The 18637-nt window shown below is 61.6% G+C and overlaps 1 protein-coding gene across 1 annotated transcript in view; it reads right to left on the bottom strand.

The window, feature by feature from the left end:
* LOC140474510 (glycogen synthase kinase-3 beta-like) overlaps positions 1-18631 on the bottom strand; it is a gene marked incomplete at both ends in the record, with an annotated part of 47610 nt that extends 28979 nt beyond the window's left edge. Inside the window, 2 exons of the mRNA XM_072567706.1 lie at positions 13813-13919; positions 18543-18631. Coding sequence (XP_072423807.1) covers positions 13813-13919; positions 18543-18631 — 196 coding nt within the window. The remainder of the gene's footprint in view (positions 1-13812; positions 13920-18542) is intronic.
* Between the last annotated feature and the right edge of the window lie 6 nt (positions 18632-18637).

Below are 18637 nucleotides of genomic sequence, written 5' to 3'. Positions count from 1 at the left end.
TGGGCTCTCTCTCTCTGGACTGGGCAGTGGGCTCTCTCTCTCTCTCTCTCTCTGGACTGGGCAGTGGGCTCTCTCTCTCTCTCTCTCTGGACTGGGCAGTGGGCTCTCTCTCTCTCTGGACTGGGCAGTGGGCTCTCTCTCTCTCTCTCTCTGGACCGGGCAGTGGGCTCTCTCTCTCTCTGGACTGGGCAGTGGGCTCTCTCTCTCTGGACTGGGCAGTGGGCTCTCTCTCTCTCTCTGGACTGGGCAGTGGGCTCTCTCTCTCTCTCTGGACTGGGCAGTGGGCTCTCTCTCTCTCTCTGGACTGGGCAGTGGGCTCTCTCTCACTCTCTGGACTGGGCAGTGGGCTCTCTCTCTCTCTCTCTGGACTGGGCAGTGGGCTCTCTCTCTCTGGACTGGGCAGTGGGCTCTCTCTCTCTCTCTCTCTGGACTGGGCAGTGGGCCCTCTCTCTCTCTCTCTCTGGACTGGGCAGTGGGCTCACTCTCTCTCCGGACTGGGCAGTGGGCTCTCTCTCTCTCTCTGGACTGGGCAGTGGGCTCACTCTCTCTCTCTCTCTCTCTCCCTGGACTGGGCAGTGGGCTCTCTCTCTCTCTCTCTCTGGACCGGGCAGTGGGCTCTCTCTCTCTCTCTCTCTGGACCGGGCAGTGGGCTCTCTCTCTCTCTGGACTGGGCAGTGGGCTCTCTCTCTCTCTCTGGACTGGGCAGTGGGCTCTCTCTCTCTCTCTCTGGACTGGGCAGTGGGCCCTCTCTCTCTCTCTCTGGACTGGGCAGTGGGCTCTCTCTCTCTCTGGACTGGGCAGTGGGCCCTCTCTCTCTCTCTCTGGACTGGGCAGTGGGCTCTCTCTCTCTCTGGACTGGGCAGTGGGCTCTCTCTCTCTCTGGACTGGGCAGTGGGCTCTCTCTCTCTCTGGACTGGGCAGTGGGCTCTCTCTCTCTCTGGACTGGGCAGTGGGCTCTCTCTCTCTCTGGACTGGGCAGTGGGCTCTCTCTCTCTCTGGACTGGGCAGTGGGCTCTCTCTCTCTCTGGACTGGGCAGTGGGCTCTCTCTCTCTCTGGACTGGGCAGTGGGCTCTCTCTCTCTCTGGACTGGGCAGTGGGCTCTCTCTCTCTCTGGACTGGGCAGTGGGCTCTCTCTCTCTCTGGACTGGGCAGTGGGCTCTCTCTCTCTCTGGACTGGGCAGTGGGCTCTCTCTCTCTCTGGACTGGGCAGTGGGCTCTCTCTCTCTCTGGACTGGGCAGTGGGCTCTCTCTCTCTCTGGACTGGGCAGTGGGCTCTCTCTCTCTCTGGACTGGGCAGTGGGCTCTCTCTCTCTCTGGACTGGGCAGTGGGCTCTCTCTCTCTCTGGACTGGGCAGTGGGCTCTCTCTCTCTCTGGACTGGGCAGTGGGCTCTCTCTCTCTCTGGACTGGGCAGTGGGCTCTCTCTCTCTCTCTCTCTGGACTGGGCAGTGGGCTCTCTCTCTCTCTCTCTCTGGACTGGGCAGTGGGCCCTCTCTCTCTCTCTCTGGACTGGGCAGTGGGCTCACTCTCTCTCTGGACTGGGCAGTGGGCTCTCTCTCTCTCTCTCTCTCTGGACTGGGCAGTGGGCTCACTCTCTCTCTCTCTCTCTGGACTGGGCAGTGGGCTCTCTCTCTCTCTCTGGACTGGGCAGTGGGCTCTCTCTCTCTCTCTGGACTGGGCAGTGGGCTCTCTCTCTCTCTCTGGACTGGGCAGTGGGCTCTCTCTCTCTCTGGACTGGGCAGTGGGCTCTCTCTCTCTCTGGACTGGGCAGTGGGCTCTCTCTCTCTCTGGACTGGGCAGTGGGCTCTCTCTCTCTCTGGACTGGGCAGTGGGCTCTCTCTCTCTCTGGACTGGGCAGTGGGCTCTCTCTCTCTCTGGACTGGGCAGTGGGCTCTCTCTCTCTCTGGACTGGGCAGTGGGCTCTCTCTCTCTCTGGACTGGGCAGTGGGCTCTCTCTCTCTCTCTGGACTGGGCAGTGGGCTCTCTCTCTCTCTCTGGACTGGGCAGTGGGCTCTCTCTCTCGCTCTGGACTGGGCAGTGGGCTCTCTCTCTCGCTCTGGACTGGGCAGTGGGCTCTCTCTCTCGCTCTGGACTGGGCAGTGGGCTCTCTCTCTCGCTCTGGACTGGGCAGTGGGCTCTCTCTCTCGCTCTGGACTGGGCAGTGGGCTCTCTCTCTCGCTCTGGACTGGGCAGTGGGCTCTCTCTCTCGCTCTGGACTGGGCAGTGGGCTCTCTCTCTCGCTCTGGACTGGGCAGTGGGCTCTCTCTCTCGCTCTGGACTGGGCAGTGGGCTCTCTCTCTCGCTCTGGACTGGGCAGTGGGCTCTCTCTCTCGCTCTGGACTGGGCAGTGGGCTCTCTCTCTCGCTCTGGACTGGGCAGTGGGCTCTCTCTCTCGCTCTGGACTGGGCAGTGGGCTCTCTCTCTCGCTCTGGACTGGGCAGTGGGCTCTCTCTCTCGCTCTGGACTGGGCAGTGGGCTCTCTCTCTCGCTCTGGACTGGGCAGTGGGCTCTCTCTCTCGCTCTGGACTGGGCAGTGGGCTCTCTCTCTCGCTCTGGACTGGGCAGTGGGCTCTCTCTCTCGCTCTGGACTGGGCAGTGGGCTCTCTCTCTCGCTCTGGACTGGGCAGTGGGCTCTCTCTCTCGCTCTGGACTGGGCAGTGGGCTCTCTCTCTCGCTCTGGACTGGGCAGTGGGCTCTCTCTCTCGCTCTGGACTGGGCAGTGGGCTCTCTCTCTCTCGCTCTGGACTGGGCAGTGGCTCTCTCTCTCGCTCTGGACTGGGCAGTGGGCTCTCTCTCTCGCTCTGGACTGGCCAGTGGGCTCTCTCTCTCGCTCTGGACTGGCCAGTGGGCTCTCTCTCTCGCTCTGGACTGGCCAGTGGGCTCTCTCTCTCTCTCTGGACTGGGCAGTGGGCTCTCTCTCTCTCTCTCTGGACTGGGCAGTGGGCTCTCTCTCTCTCTCTCTCTCTCTGGACTGGGCAGTGGGCTCTCTCTCTCTCTGGACTGGGCAGTGGGCTCTCTCTCTCTCTCTCTCTGGACTGGGCAGTGGGCTCTCTCTCTCTCTCTCTGGACTGGGCAGTGGGCTCTCTCTCTCTCTCTCTGGACTGGGCAGTGGGCTCTCTCTCTCTCTCTGGACTGGGCAGTGGGCTCTCTCTCTCTCTCTCTCTGGACTGGGCAGTGGGCTCTCTCTCTCTCTCTCTCTGGACTGGGCAGTGAGCTCTCTCTCTCTCTCTCTCTCTGGACTGGGCAGTGAGCTCTCTCTCTCTCTCTCTCTCTCTGGACTGGGCAGTGGGCTCTCTCTCTCTGGACTGGGCAGTGGGCTCTCTCTCTCTGGACTGGGCAGTGGGCTCTCTCTCTCTCTCTCTGGACTGGGCAGTGGGCTCTCTCTCTCTGGACTGGGCAGTGGGCTCTCTCTCTCTCTCTCTGGACTGGGCAGTGGGCTCTCTCTCTCTGGACTGGGCAGTGGGCTCTCTCTCTCTCTCTCTCTCTGGACTGGGCAGTGGGCTCTCTCTCTCTCTCGCTCTCTCTCTCTCTCTCTGGACTGGGCAGTGGGCTCTCTCTCTCTGGACTGGGCAGTGGGCTCTCTCTCTCTGGACTGGGCAGTGGGCTCTCTCTCTCTCTGGACTGGGCAGTGGGCTCTCTCTCTCTCTCTCTCTGTGGACTGGGCAGTGGGCTCTCTCTCTCTCTCTCTCTCTCTGGACTGGGCAGTGGGCTCTCTCTCTCTCTGGACTGGGCAGTGGGCTCTCTCTCTCTCTGGACTGGGCAGTGGGCTCTCTCTCTCTCTGGACTGGGCAGTGGGCTCTCTCTCTCTCTCTCTCTCTGGACTGGGCAGTGGGCTCACTCTCTCTCTCTCTCTCTGGACTGGGCAGTGGGCTCTCTCTCTCTCTCTGGACTGGGCAGTGGGCTCTCTCTCTCTCTCTGGACTGGGCAGTGGGCTCTCTCTCTCTCTGGACTGGGCAGTGGGCTCTCTCTCTCTCTGGACTGGGCAGTGGGCTCTCTCTCTCTCTCTCTCTGGACTGGGCAGTGGGCTCTCTCTCTCTCTCGCTCTCTCTCTCTCTCTCTGGACTGGGCAGTGGGCTCTCTCTCTCTGGACTGGGCAGTGGGCTCTCTCTCTCTCTCTCTGGACTGGGCAGTGGGCTCTCTCTCTCTCTGGACTGGGCAGTGGGCTCTCTCTCTCTCTCTCTCTGTGGACTGGGCAGTGGGCTCTCTCTCTCTCTCTCTCTCTCTGGACTGGGCAGTGGGCTCTCTCTCTCTCTCTCTCTGGACTGGGCAGTGGGCTCTCTCTCTCTCTGGACTGGGCAGTGGGCTCTCTCTCTCTCTGGACTGGGCAGTGGGCTCTCTCTCTCTCTGGACTGGGCAGTGGGCTCTCTCTCTCTCTGGACTGGGCAGTGGGCTCTCTCCCTCTCTGGACTGGGCAGTGGGCTCTCTCCCTCTCTGGACTGGGCAGTGGGCTCTCTCCCTCTCTGGACTGGGCAGTGGGCTCTCTCTCTCTCTCTCTCTGGACTGGGCAGTGGGCTCTCTCTCTCTCTGGACTGGGCAGTGGGCTCTCTCTCTCTCTCTGGACTGGGCAGTGGGCTCTCTCTCTCTCTGGACTGGGCAGTGGGCCCCCTCTCCCTCTCTCTCTCTGGACTGTGCAGTCATCTCTCTCTGTCTCTCTCTCTCTCTGGACTGGGCAGTCGTCTCTCTCTCTCTCTCTCTCTCTCAGTGGACTGGGCAGTGGGCTCTCTCTCTCGCTCTCTCTCTCTCTCTGGACTGGGCACTGGGCTCTCTCTCTCTCTCTCTCTCTGGACTGGGCAGTGGGCTCTCTCTCTCTCTGGACTGGGCAGTGGGCTCTCTCTCTCTGGACTGGGCAGTGGGCTCTCTCTCTCTCTCTCTCTCTCTGGACTGGGCAGTGGGCTCTCTCTCTCTCTCTCTCTGGACTGGGCAGTGGGCTCTCTCTCTCTCTGGACTGGGCAGTGGGCTCTCTCTCTCTCTCTCTCTGGACCGGGCAGTGGGCTCTCTCTCTCTCTGGACTGGGCAGTGGGCTCTCTCTCTCTGGACTGGGCAGTGGGCTCTCTCTCTCTCTCTGGACTGGGCAGTGGGCTCTCTCTCTCTCTCTGGACTGGGCAGTGGGCTCTCTCTCTCTCTCTGGACTGGGCAGTGGGCTCTCTCTCTCTCTCTGGACTGGGCAGTGGGCTCTCTCTCTCTCTCTCTGGACTGGGCAGTGGGCTCTCTCTCTCTGGACTGGGCAGTGGGCTCTCTCTCTCTCTCTCTCTGGACTGGGCAGTGGGCCCTCTCTCTCTCTCTCTCTGGACTGGGCAGTGGGCTCACTCTCTCTCCGGACTGGGCAGTGGGCTCTCTCTCTCTCTCTGGACTGGGCAGTGGGCTCACTCTCTCTCTCTCTCTCTCTCCCTGGACTGGACAGTGGGCTCTCTCTCTCTCTCTCTGGACTGGGCAGTGGGCTCTCTCTCTCTCTCTCTCTGGACCGGGCAGTGGGCTCTCTCTCTCTCTGGACCGGGCAGTGGGCTCTCTCTCTCTCTGGACTGGGCAGTGGGCTCTCTCTCTCTCTGGACTGGGCAGTGGGCTCTCTCTCTCTCTGGACTGGGCAGTGGGCCCTCTCTCTCTCTCTCTGGACTGGGCAGTGGGCTCTCTCTCTCTCTGGACTGGGCAGTGGGCTCTCTCTCTCTCTGGACTGGGCAGTGGGCTCTCTCTCTCTCTGGACTGGGCAGTGGGCTCTCTCTCTCTCTGGACTGGGCAGTGGGCTCTCTCTCTCTCTGGACTGGGCAGTGGGCTCTCTCTCTCTCTGGACTGGGCAGTGGGCTCTCTCTCTCTCTGGACTGGGCAGTGGGCTCTCTCTCTCTCTGGACTGGGCAGTGGGCTCTCTCTCTCTCTGGACTGGGCAGTGGGCTCTCTCTCTCTCTGGACTGGGCAGTGGGCTCTCTCTCTCTCTGGACTGGGCAGTGGGCTCTCTCTCTCTCTGGACTGGGCAGTGGGCTCTCTCTCTCTCTGGACTGGGCAGTGGGCTCTCTCTCTCTCTGGACTGGGCAGTGGGCTCTCTCTCTCTCTGGACTGGGCAGTGGGCTCTCTCTCTCTCTGGACTGGGCAGTGGGCTCTCTCTCTCTCTGGACTGGGCAGTGGGCTCTCTCTCTCTCTGGACTGGGCAGTGGGCTCTCTCTCTCTCTGGACTGGGCAGTGGGCTCTCTCTCTCTCTGGACTGGGCAGTGGGCTCTCTCTCTCTCTGGACTGGGCAGTGGGCTCTCTCTCTCTCTGGACTGGGCAGTGGGCTCTCTCTCTCTCTCTCTCTGGACTGGGCAGTGGGCTCTCTCTCTCTCTCTCTCTGGACTGGGCAGTGGGCCCTCTCTCTCTCTCTCTGGACTGGGCAGTGGGCTCACTCTCTCTCTGGACTGGGCAGTGGGCTCTCTCTCTCTCTCTCTCTCTGGACTGGGCAGTGGGCTCACTCTCTCTCTCTCTCTCTCTCTGGACTGGGCAGTGGGCTCTCTCTCTCTCTCTGGACTGGGCAGTGGGCTCTCTCTCTCTCTCTGGACTGGGCAGTGGGCTCTCTCTCTCTCTGGACTGGGCAGTGGGCTCTCTCTCTCTCTGGACTGGGCAGTGGGCTCTCTCTCTCTCTGGACTGGGCAGTGGGCTCTCTCTCTCTCTGGACTGGGCAGTGGGCTCTCTCTCTCTCTGGACTGGGCAGTGGGCTCTCTCTCTCTCTGGACTGGGCAGTGGGCTCTCTCTCTCTCTGGACTGGGCAGTGGGCTCTCTCTCTCTCTGGACTGGGCAGTGGGCTCTCTCTCTCTCTGGACTGGGCAGTGGGCTCTCTCTCTCTCTGGACTGGGCAGTGGGCTCTCTCTCTCTCTCTGGACTGGGCAGTGGGCTCTCTCTCTCTCTCTGGACTGGGCAGTGGGCTCTCTCTCTCGCTCTGGACTGGGCAGTGGGCTCTCTCTCTCGCTCTGGACTGGGCAGTGGGCTCTCTCTCTCGCTCTGGACTGGGCAGTGGGCTCTCTCTCTCGCTCTGGACTGGGCAGTGGGCTCTCTCTCTCGCTCTGGACTGGGCAGTGGGCTCTCTCTCTCGCTCTGGACTGGGCAGTGGGCTCTCTCTCTCGCTCTGGACTGGGCAGTGGGCTCTCTCTCTCGCTCTGGACTGGGCAGTGGGCTCTCTCTCTCGCTCTGGACTGGGCAGTGGGCTCTCTCTCTCGCTCTGGACTGGGCAGTGGGCTCTCTCTCTCGCTCTGGACTGGGCAGTGGGCTCTCTCTCTCGCTCTGGACTGGGCAGTGGGCTCTCTCTCTCGCTCTGGACTGGGCAGTGGGCTCTCTCTCTCGCTCTGGACTGGGCAGTGGGCTCTCTCTCTCGCTCTGGACTGGGCAGTGGGCTCTCTCTCTCGCTCTGGACTGGGCAGTGGGCTCTCTCTCTCGCTCTGGACTGGGCAGTGGGCTCTCTCTCTCGCTCTGGACTGGGCAGTGGGCTCTCTCTCTCGCTCTGGACTGGGCAGTGGGCTCTCTCTCTCGCTCTGGACTGGGCAGTGGGCTCTCTCTCTCGCTCTGGACTGGGCAGTGGGCTCTCTCTCTCGCTCTGGACTGGGCAGTGGGCTCTCTCTCTCGCTCTGGACTGGGCAGTGGGCTCTCTCTCTCGCTCTGGACTGGCCAGTGGGCTCTCTCTCTCGCTCTGGACTGGCCAGTGGGCTCTCTCTCTCTCTCTGGACTGGGCAGTGGGCTCTCTCTCTCTCTCTCTGGACTGGGCAGTGGGCTCTCTCTCTCTCTCTCTCTCTCTGGACTGGGCAGTGGGCTCTCTCTCTCTCTGGACTGGGCAGTGGGCTCTCTCTCTCTCTCTCTGGACTGGGCAGTGGGCTCTCTCTCTCTCTCTGGACTGGGCAGTGGGCTCTCTCTCTCTCTCTCTGGACTGGGCAGTGGGCTCTCTCTCTCTCTCTGGACTGGGCAGTGGGCTCTCTCTCTCTCTCTGGACTGGGCAGTGGGCTCTCTCTCTCTCTCTCTCTGGACTGGGCAGTGAGCTCTCTCTCTCTCTCTCTCTCTGGACTGGGCAGTGAGCTCTCTCTCTCTCTCTCTCTCTCTGGACTGGGCAGTGGGCTCTCTCTCTCTGGACTGGGCAGTGGGCTCTCTCTCTCTCTCTCTGGACTGGGCAGTGGGCTCTCTCTCTCTGGACTGGGCAGTGGGCTCTCTCTCTCTCTCTCTGGACTGGGCAGTGGGCTCTCTCTCTCTGGACTGGGCAGTGGGCTCTCTCTCTCTCTCTCTCTCTGGACTGGGCAGTGGGCTCTCTCTCTCTCTCGCTCTCTCTCTCTCTCTCTGGACTGGGCAGTGGGCTCTCTCTCTCTGGACTGGGCAGTGGGCTCTCTCTCTCTCTCTCTGGACTGGGCAGTGGGCTCTCTCTCTCTCTGGACTGGGCAGTGGGCTCTCTCTCTCTCTCTCTCTGTGGACTGGGCAGTGGGCTCTCTCTCTCTCTCTCTCTCTCCGGACTGGGCAGTGGGCTCTCTCTCTCTCTCTCTCTGGACTGGGCAGTGGGCTCTCTCTCTCTCTGGACTGGGCAGTGGGCTCTCTCTCTCTCTCTGGACTGGGCAGTGGGCTCTCTCTCTCTCTGGACTGGGCAGTGGGCTCTCTCTCTCTCTGGACTGGGCAGTGGGCTCTCTCCCTCTCTGGACTGGGCAGTGGGCTCTCTCCCTCTCTGGACTGGGCAGTGGGCTCTCTCTCTCTCTCTCTCTGGACTGGGCAGTGGGCTCTCTCTCTCTCTGGACTGGGCAGTGGGCTCTCTCTCTCTCTGGACTGGGCAGTGGGCTCTCTCTCTCTCTGGACTGGGCAGTGGGCTCTCTCCGTCTCTGGACTGGGCAGTGGGCTCTCTCTCTCTCTCTCTCTGGACTGGGCAGTGGGCTCTCTCTCTCTGGACTGGGCAGTGGGCTCTCTCTCTCTGGACTGGGCAGTGGGCTCTCTCTCTCTCTCTCTCTCTCTCTGGACTGGGCAGTGGGCTCTCTCTCTCTCTCTCTCTCTCTCTCTGGACTGGGCAGTGGGCTCTCTCTCTCTCTGGACTGGGCAGTGGGCTCTCTCTCTCTCTCTCTCTGGACTGGGCAGTGGGCTCTCTCTCTCTCTCTCTGGACTGGGCAGTGGGCTCTCTCTCTCTCTCTCTCTGGACTGGGCAGTGGGCTCTCTCTCTCTCTCTCTGGACTGGGCAGTGGGCTCTCTCTCTCTCTCTGGACTGGGCAGTGGGCTCTCTCTCTCTGGACTGGGCAGTGGGCTCTCTCTCTCTCTCTCTCTGGACTGGGCAGTGAGCTCTCTCTCTCTCTCTCTCTCTCTCTGGACTGGGCAGTGGGCTCTCTCTCTCTCTCTCTCTGGACTGGGCAGTGGGCTCTCTCTCTCTGGACTGGGCAGTGGGCTCTCTCTCTCTCTCTCTGGACTGGGCAGTGGGCTCTCTCTCTCTCTCTCTGGACTGGGCAGTGGGCTCTCTCTCTCTGGACTGGGCAGTGGGCTCTCTCTCTCTCTGGACTGGGCAGTGGGCTCTCTCTCTCTCTGGACTGGGCAGTGGGCTCTCTCTCTCTCTCTCTCTGGACTGGGCAGTGGGCTCTCTCTCTCTCTCTGGACTGGGCAGTGGGCTCTCTCTCTCTCTGGACTGGGCAGTGGGCTCTCTCTCTCTCTGGACTGGGCAGTGGGCTCTCTCTCTCTCTGGACTGGGCAGTGGGCTCTCTCTCTCTCTCTCTGGACTGGGCAGTGGGCTCTCTCTCTCTCTCTGGACTGGGCAGTGGGCTCTCTCTCTCTCTCTGGACTGGGCAGTGGGCTCTCTCTCTCTGGACTGGGCAGTGGGCTCTCTCTCTCTCTGGACTGGGCAGTGGGCTCTCTCTCTCTCTCTGGACTGGGCAGTGGGCTCTCTCTCTCTCTCTGGACTGGGCAGTGGGCTCTCTCTCTCTCTCTGGACTGGGCAGTGGGCTCTCTCTCTCTCTCTCTGGACTGGGCAGTGGGCTCTCTCTCTCTCTCTCTGGACTGGGCAGTGGGCTCTCTCTCTCTCTCTCTGGACTGGGCAGTGGGCTCTCTCTCTCTCTCTGGACTGGGCAGTGGGCTCTCTCTCTCTCTCTGGACTGGGCAGTGGGCTCTCTCTCTGGACTGGGCAGTGGGCTCACTCTCTCTCTGGACTGGGCAGTGGTCTCTCTCTCTCTCTCTCTCTCTCCCCCTCTGGACTGGGCAGTGGGCTCTCTCTCTCTCTCTCTGGACTGGGCAGTGGGCTCTCTCTCTCTCTCTCTCTGGACTGGGCAGTGGGCTCTCTCTCTCTCTCTCTGGACTGGGCAGTGGGCTCTCTCTCTCTCTCTCTGGACTGGGCAGTGGGCTCTCCCTCTCTCTCTCTGTGGACTGGGCAGTGGGCTCTCTCTCTCTCTCTCTCTGTGGACTGGGCAGTGGGCTCTCTCTCTCGCTCTCTCTCGGTGGACTGGGCAGTAGGCTCTCTCTCTCGCTCTCTCTCTCTCTGGACTGGGCAGTGGGCTCTCTCTCCCTCTCTCTCTCTGGACTGGGCAGTGGGCTCCCTCACTCTCTCTCTCAGGGACTGTGCAGTCATCTCTCTCTGTCTCTCTCTCTCTCTGGACTGGGCAGTCGTCTCTCTCTCTCTCTCTCTCTCTCAGTGGACTGGGCAGTGGGCTCTCTCTCTCGCTCTCTCTCTCTCTCTGGACTGGGCAGTGGGCTCTCTCTCTCTCTCTCTCTCTGGACTGGGCAGTGGGCTCTCTCTCTCTCTGGACTGGGCAGTGGGCTCTCTCTCTCTCTCTCTCTGGACTGGGCAGTGGGCTCTCTCTCTCTCTCTCTCTGGACTGGGCAGTGGGCTCTCTCTCTCTCTCTCTCTGGACTGGGCAGTGGGCTCTCTCTCTCTCTGGACTGGGCAGTGGGCTCTCTCTCTCTCTCTCTCTCTGGACCGGGCAGTGGGCTCTCTCTCTCTCTCTGGACTGGGCAGTGGGCTCTCTCTCTCTCTGGACTGGGCAGTGGGCTCTCTCTCTCTCTCTGGACTGGGCAGTGGGCTCTCTCTCTCTCTCTGGACTGGGCAGTGGGCTCTCTCTCTCTCTCTGGACTGGGCAGTGGGCTCTCTCTCTCTCTCTGGACTGGGCAGTGGGCTCTCTCTCTCTCTCTGGACTGGGCAGTGGGCTCTCTCTCTCTCTCTGGACTGGGCAGTGGGCTCTCTCTCTCTCTCTGGACTGGGCAGTGGGCTCTCTCTCTCTCTCTCTGGACTGGGCAGTGGGCTCTCTCTCTCTCTCTCTGGACTGGGCAGTGGGCCCTCTCTCTCTCTCTCTCTCTCTGGACTGGGCAGTGGGCTCTCTCTCTCTCTCTCTGGACTGGGCAGTGGGCCCTCTCTCTCTCTCTCTGGACTGGGCAGTGGGCTCTCTCTCTCTCTCTCTCTGGACTGGGCAGTGGGCTCTCTCTCTCTCTCTCTCTGGACTGGGCAGTGGGCTCTCTCTCTCTCTGGACTGGGCAGTGGGCTCTCTCTCTCTCTCTCTGGACTGGGCAGTGGGCTCTCTCTCTCTCTCTCTCTCTGGACCGGGCAGTGGGCTCTCTCTCTCTCTGGACTGGGCAGTGGGCTCTCTCTCTCTCTGGACTGGGCAGTGGGCTCTCTCTCTCTCTCTGGACTGGGCAGTGGCTCTCTCTCTCTCTCTGGACTGGGCAGTGGGCTCTCTCTCTCTCTCTGGACTGGGCAGTGGGCTCTCTCTCTCTCTCTGGACTGGGCAGTGGGCTCTCTCTCTCTCTCTCTGGACTGGGCAGTGGGCTCTCTCTCTCTCTCTCTCTCTCTCTGGACTGGGCAGTGGGCTCTCTCTCTCTCTCTCTGGACTGGGCAGTGGGCCCTCTCTCTCTCTCTCTGGACTGGGCAGTGGGCTCACTCTCTCTCTGGACTGGGCAGTGGGCTCTCTCTCTCTCTCTGGACTGGGCAGTGGGCTCACTCTCTCTCTCTGGACTGGGCAGTGGGCTCACTCTCTCTCTCTCTCTCTCTCTCCCTGGACTGGACAGTGGGCTCTCTCTCTCTCTCTCTGGACTGGGCAGTGGGCTCTCTCTCTCTCTCTCTCTGGACCGGGCAGTGTGCTCTCTCTCTCTCTGGACTGGGCAGTGGGCTCTCTCTCTCTCTCTCTCTCTCTCTGGACTGGGCAGTGGGCCCTCTCTCTCTCTCTCTGGACTGGGCAGTGGGCTCACTCTCTCTCTGGACTGGGCAGTGGGCTCTCTCTCTCTCTCTGGACTGGGCAGTGGGCTCACTCTCTCTCTCTGGACTGGGCAGTGGGCTCACTCTCTCTCTCTCTCTCTCTCTCCCTGGACTGGACAGTGGGCTCTCTCTCTCTCTCTCTGGACTGGGCAGTGGGCTCTCTCTCTCTCTCTCTCTGGACCGGGCAGTGTGCTCTCTCTCTCTCTGGACTGGGCAGTGGGCCCTCTCTCTCTCTCTCTGGACTGGGCAGTGGGCTCTCTCTCTCTCTCTCTCTCTCTGGACTGGGCAGTGGGCTCTCTCTCTCTCTCTGGACTGGGCAGTGGGCTCTCTCTCTCTCTCTGGACTGGGCAGTGGGCTCTCTCTCTCTCTCTGGACTGGGCAGTGGGCTCTCTCTCTCTCTCTGGACTGGGCAGTGGGCTCTCTCTCTCTCTCTGGACTGGGCAGTGGGCTCTCTCTCTCTCTCTGGACTGGGCAGTGGGCTCTCTCTCTCTCTCTGGACTGGGCAGTGGGCTCTCTCTCTCTCTCTGGACTGGGCAGTGGGCTCTCTCTCTCTCTCTGGACTGGGCAGTGGGCTCTCTCTCTCTCTCTGGACTGGGCAGTGGGCTCTCTCTCTCTCTCTGGACTGGGCAGTGGGCTCTCTCTCTCTCTCTGGACTGGGCAGTGGGCTCTCTCTCTCTCTCTGGACTGGGCAGTGGGCTCTCTCTCTCTCTCTGGACTGGGCAGTGGGCTCTCTCTCTCTCTCTGGACTGGGCAGTGGGCTCTCTCTCTCTCTCTGGACTGGGCAGTGGGCTCTCTCTGTCTCTCTGGACTGGGCAGTGGGCTCTCTCTCTCTCTCTGGACTGGGCAGTGGGCTCTCTCTCTCTCTCTGGACTGGGCAGTGGGCTCTCTCTCTCTCTCTGGACTGGGCAGTGGGCTCTCTCTCTCTCTCTGGACTGGGCAGTGGGCTCTCTCTCTCTCTCTGGACTGGGCAGTGGGCTCTCTCTCTCTCTCTGGACTGGGCAGTGGGCTCTCTCTCTCTCTCTGGACTGGGCAGTGGGCTCTCTCTCTCTCTCTGGACTGGGCAGTGGGCTCTCTCTCTCTCTCTGGACTGGGCAGTGGGCTCTCTCTCTCTCTCTGGACTGGGCAGTGGGCTCTCTCTCTCTCTCTGGACTGGGCAGTGGGCTCTCTCTCTCTCTCTGGACTGGGCAGTGGGCTCTCTCTCTCTCTCTGGACTGGGCAGTGGGCTCTCTCTCTCTCTCTGGACTGGGCAGTGGGCTCTCTCTCTCTCTGGACTGGGCAGTGGGCTCTCTCTCTCTCTGGACTGGGCAGTGGGCTCTCTCTCTCTCTCTCTGGACTGGGCAGTGGGCTCTCTCTCTCTCTCTCTGGACTGGGCAGTGGGCTCTCTCTCTCTCTCTCTCTCTCTCTCTGGACTGGGCAGTGGGCTCACTCTCTCTCTGGACTGGGCAGTGGGCTCTCTCTCTCTCTGGACTGGGCAGTGGGCTCTCTCTCTCTCTGGACTGGGCAGCGGGCTCTCTCTCTCTCTCTCTCTCTCTCTTGACTGGGCATTGGGCCCTCTCTCTCTCTCTCTGGACTGGGCAGTGGGCTCTCTCTCTCTCTCTGGACTGGGCAGTGGCCCCATTTCTCTCTCTCTCTCTCCTTGGTATTCCTTGGCCCCGCTGTCCGTGAGCACTCACCGATATTTGAGGTGTAGTCTGTCGCTCCGAAGATGAGCTCGGGTGCTCGGTAATACCGTGAGCAGATGTATGACACATTGGGCTCGCCCCTCACCAGCTGCTTTGCACTGCAATCCGAACAGAGCGATGGTTACCGACCGGGACACCGCGCACTCAGAGCTCCTTCGGTGCCCCTCTGCCGCTCGGCTCAGGGCAGGCCAGGCCCACAGCCAGGCCGCATGGAGACCTTCACCGTCATGCTGCCCCAACTCTCCAGCTCAGAGCCCGTGGCCGGTAAATCCATGGGAGACAACCAACACCGGTCCCTGTGCGCCAACCCTCAGGCCTTGGGCGAGGGGGAACACATTCAGTGCCAGGCTGTTGTGTGCAATGTGAGACATGCCCACCCCTGGAACAAGGGGAGATCCGCACTGACGAGCCCCCCCCCCCCCCCCGTGGGCCAACACACAGGGGAGCGATCAATGGAGCGCCAGTAACCAGGACCAGTAAACACACACGGCCAACAGGGTCCTCACGGTGGATTCAGGACAACACAGACAAGGCAGCATGTACACAGGAGACAAACATCCCCCCCCCCCCACCCCCTCGGGGAGGTACAGACTCGGTATCTCCCCCTCCCCCTCGGGGAGGTACAGACTCGGTATCTCCCCCTCCCCCTCGGTGAGGTACAGACTCGGTATCTCCCCCTCCCCCTCGGGGAGGTACAGACTCGGTATCTCCCCCTCCCCCTCGGTGAGGTACAGACTTGGTATCTCCCCCCTCTCCCTCGGGGAGGTACAGACTCCATATCTCCCCATCCCCCTCGGGGAGTTACAGTCTCGATATCTCCCCCGCCCCCTCGGTGAGGTACAGACTCGGTATCTCCCCCTCCCTCTCCCCTCAGGGAGGTACAGACTCGGTATCCCCCCCCTCCCCCTCAGGGAGGTACAGTCTCGATATCTCCCCCGCCCCCTCGGTGAGGTACAGACTCGGTATCTCCCCCTCCCCTCTCCCATTTGGTGAGGTACAGACTCGGTATCTCCCCCCCCCCCCCCAATTCCCCCTCGGTATCTCCCCCTCCCTCTCCCCTCGGTGAGGTACAGACTCGGTATCTCCCCCTCCCATTCCCCCTCGGTATCTCCCCCTCCCTCTCCCCTCGGTGAGGTACAGACTCGGTATCTCCCCCTCCCATTCCCCCTCGGTATCCCCACCTCCCCCTCCCCTCGGTGAGGTACAGACTCAGTATCTCCCCCTCCCCCTCGGTGAGGTACAGACTCGGTATCCCCACCTCCCGCTCCCCTCGGTGAGGTACAGACTCGGTATCTCCCCCTCCCCTTCCCCCTCGGTATCTCCCCCCCCCCACACTCCCCTCGGTGAGGTACAGACTCGCCATCTGCCCCTCCGCCTCCGCCTCTGCCTCCCCATTGCTGAGGTACAAATTCGGTATCTTCCCCCTCCCCCCTCGGTGAGGTACAGACTCGGTATCTTCCCCTCCCCCTCGGTGAGGTACAGACTCAGTATCTCCCCCTCCCCTCGGTGAGGTACAGACTCGGTATCTTCCCCCTCCCCCTCGGTGAGGCACAGACTCGGTATCTCCCCCTTCCTCTCCCCTCAGTATCTCCCCATCACCCTCCCGTCGGTGAGGTACAGACTCGGTATCTTCCCCCTCCCCCTCGGTGAGGCACAGACTCGGTATCTCCCCCTTCCTCTCCCCTCAGTTTCTCCCCATCACCCTCCCGTCGGTGAGGTACAGACTCGGTATCTTCCCCCTCCCCCTCGGTGAGGTGCCGACACTGTATCGCCCCCTCCCCCCTCAGTGAGGCACAGACTCGGTATCTCCCCCTCACCCTCTCCTCGGTGAGGTACAGGCTCGGTATCTCCCCCTCGGTGAGGTACAGACTCGGTATCTCCCCCTTGGTGAGGTACAGACTCGGTATCTCCCCCTCCCCCTCGGTGAGGCACAGACTCGGTATCTCCCCCTCGGTGAGGTACAGACTCGGTATCTCCCCCTCCCCCTCGGTGAGGTACAGACTCGGTATCTCCCCATCCCCCTCTCCCCTCGGTAAGGCACAGACTCGGTATCTCCCCCTCCCCCTCGGTGAGGTACAGACTCGGTATCTCCCCATCCCCCTCTCCCTTCGGTGAGGTACAGACTCGGAATCGCCTTCTCCCCCTCGTGAGGTACAGACTCGGTATCTCCCCCTCCCCCTCGGTGAGGAACAGACTCGGTATCTCCCCATCCCCCTCTCCCCTCGGTGAGGAACAGACTTGGTATCTCCCCCTCCCCCTCGGTGAGGTACAAACTCGTTATCTCCCCCTCTCCCCTCGGTAAGGCACAGACTCGGTATCTCCCCCTCCCCCTCGGTGAGGTACAGACTCGGTGAGGTAGACTCGGTATCTCCCCCTCCCCCTCGGTGAGGTACAGACTCGGTATCTCCCCCTCCCCCTCGGTGAGGTACAGACTCGGTATCTCCCCCTCCCCCTCGGTGAGGTACAGACTCGGTATCTCCCCCTCCCCCTCGGTGAGGTACAGACTCGGTGAGGTAGACTCGGTATCTCCCCCTCCCCCTCGGTGAGGTACAGACTCGGTGAGGTACAGACTCGGTATCTCCCCCTCCCCCTCGGTGAGGCACAGACTCGGTATCTCCCCCTCCCCCTCGGTGAGGTACAGACTCGGTATCTCCCCCTCCCCCTCGGTGAGGCACAGACTCGGTATCTCCCCCACCCCCTCGGTGAGGTACAGACTCGGTATCTCCCCCTCCCCCTCGGTGAGGCACAGACTCGGTATCTCCCCCTCCCCCTCGGTGAGGTACAGACTCGGTATCTCCCCCTCCCCCTCGGTGAGGTACAGACTCGGTATCTCCCCCCTCCCCCTCGGTGAGGTACAGACTCGGTGAGGTAGACTCGGTATCTCCCCCTCCCCCTCGGTGAGGTACAGACTCGGTGAGGTACAGACTCGGTATCTCCCCCTCCCCCTCGGTGAGGTACAGACTCGGTATCTCCCCCTCCCCCCTCGGTGAGGTACAGACTCGGTATCTCCCCCTCCCCCTCGGTGAGGTACAGACTCGGTATCTCCCCCTCCCCCTCGGTGAGGTACAGACTCGGTATCTCCCCCACCCCCTCGGTGAGGCACAGACTCGGTATCTCCCCCTCCCCCTCGGTGAGGTACAGTCTCGGTATCTCCCCCTCCCCCTCGGTGAGGTACAGTCTCGGTATCTCCCCCTCCCCCTCGGTGAGGCACAGACTCGGTATCTCCCCCTCCCCTCGGTGAGGCACAGACTCGGTATCTCCCCCTCCCCCTCGGTGAGGTACAGTCTCGGTATCTCCTCCTCCCCCTCGGTGAGGTACAGACTCGTTATCTCCTCCTCCCCCTCGGTGAGGCACAGACTCGGTATCTCCCCCTCCCCTCGGTGAGGCACAGACTCGGTATCTCCCCCTCCCCCTCGGTGAGGTACAGTCTCGGTATCTCCCCCTCCCCCTTGGTGAGGTACAGACTCGGTATCTCCCCCTCCCCCTCGGTGAGGCACAGTCTCGGTATCTCCCCCTCCCCTCGGTGAGGCACAGACTCGGTATCTCCCCCTCCCCCTCGGTGAGGTACAGTCTCGGTATCTCCCCCTCCCCTCGGTGAGGCACAGACTCGGTATCTCCCCCTCCCCCTCGGTGAGGTACAGTCTCGGTATCTCCCCCACCCCCTGATGTACCCTCTCAGTGGTGTCCCTGGGTCCATTCTGACCCTTCCCTATCAACACAGGAGCGTGGAGTGGGACAGACCCCCCCCCCCATCTCCAGCCGAACCCAGCCATGGCTTTCCCTGCACACTCACCCCTCCAAACCCCTTCCACCCTCAGAGCTCTCCTCACTCCATGACGCTGTATTGCCCACTGCCTGCAAATATCCCAGACTGACTGAGTGTGGGGGGCACGGGCCCACCTCCTCACCCCCACTCCCATTGAGCGACTGCGCCTGAACACCCCCTCAAAATCCACCGGGTCAAACCCCACCGAGGCCGGACATGTTTGTCCAGGATCGTGTGTGTGTGTAGGATGCTGGAGGATATTCCCAGCCTGGCTCGGCTCATCCATTGTTAACCACCTGAGGCACGGTGCCAAGTCTCGCAGCCCAGCGTCTGCCCTGTGAGCCTGGACAGTGAACCAAATCCCCTCCCAGCCCCTCCATCAGTGCTCTGCACATAGCTAGCAGCAACAAATCCCCTAACCCCTTCCAGCCCAAATACTCCCCCCCATCAAATCCAACACCTCTTTGTGGGCGGCACGGTGGCACAGTGGTTAGCACTGCTGCCTCACAGCGCCAGGGACCCAGGTTCAACTCCCGACTGTGTGGAGTTTGCACGTTCTCCCTGTGTCTGCGTGGGTTTCCTCCGGGTACTCCGGTTTCCTCCCACAGTGCTCAGGGATGTGTAGGTTAGGGTGGATTGGCCATGGGAAATTACCCACAGTGCTCAGGGATGTGTAGGTTAGGGTGGATTGGCCATGGGAAATTACCCACAGTGCTCAGGGATGTGCAGGTTAGGGTGGATTGGCCATGGGAAATTACCCACAGTGCTCAGGGATGTGTAGGTTAGGTGCATTAGTCAGGGGTAAATGTTGGGTAATAGCAGAAGGGAGTAGGTCTGGGTGGGATACTCTTCAAAAGGGTCAGTGTGGAATTGTTGGGCTGAAGGATTCTATCCCAAGTGGCTGACCTGCCCCTGAACGGGCAGGAGGTGAGCCCTGACACATGAAGACACCTACCTGCCGAAGTCACAGAGCTTCAGCACTGCTGTCTCAGGGTCCACCAGCAGGTTCTGAGGTTTGATATCTCGATGGCACACCCCCTGGGAATGGAT

The sequence above is a fragment of the Chiloscyllium punctatum genome, unplaced genomic scaffold (assembly GCF_047496795.1).
Source record: "Chiloscyllium punctatum isolate Juve2018m unplaced genomic scaffold, sChiPun1.3 scaffold_1041, whole genome shotgun sequence".
NCBI classification, from domain to species: domain Eukaryota; kingdom Metazoa; phylum Chordata; class Chondrichthyes; order Orectolobiformes; family Hemiscylliidae; genus Chiloscyllium; species Chiloscyllium punctatum.
Note: the sequence above shows the minus strand (reverse complement) of the source record. Positions and strands in the feature narration are given on the sequence as shown.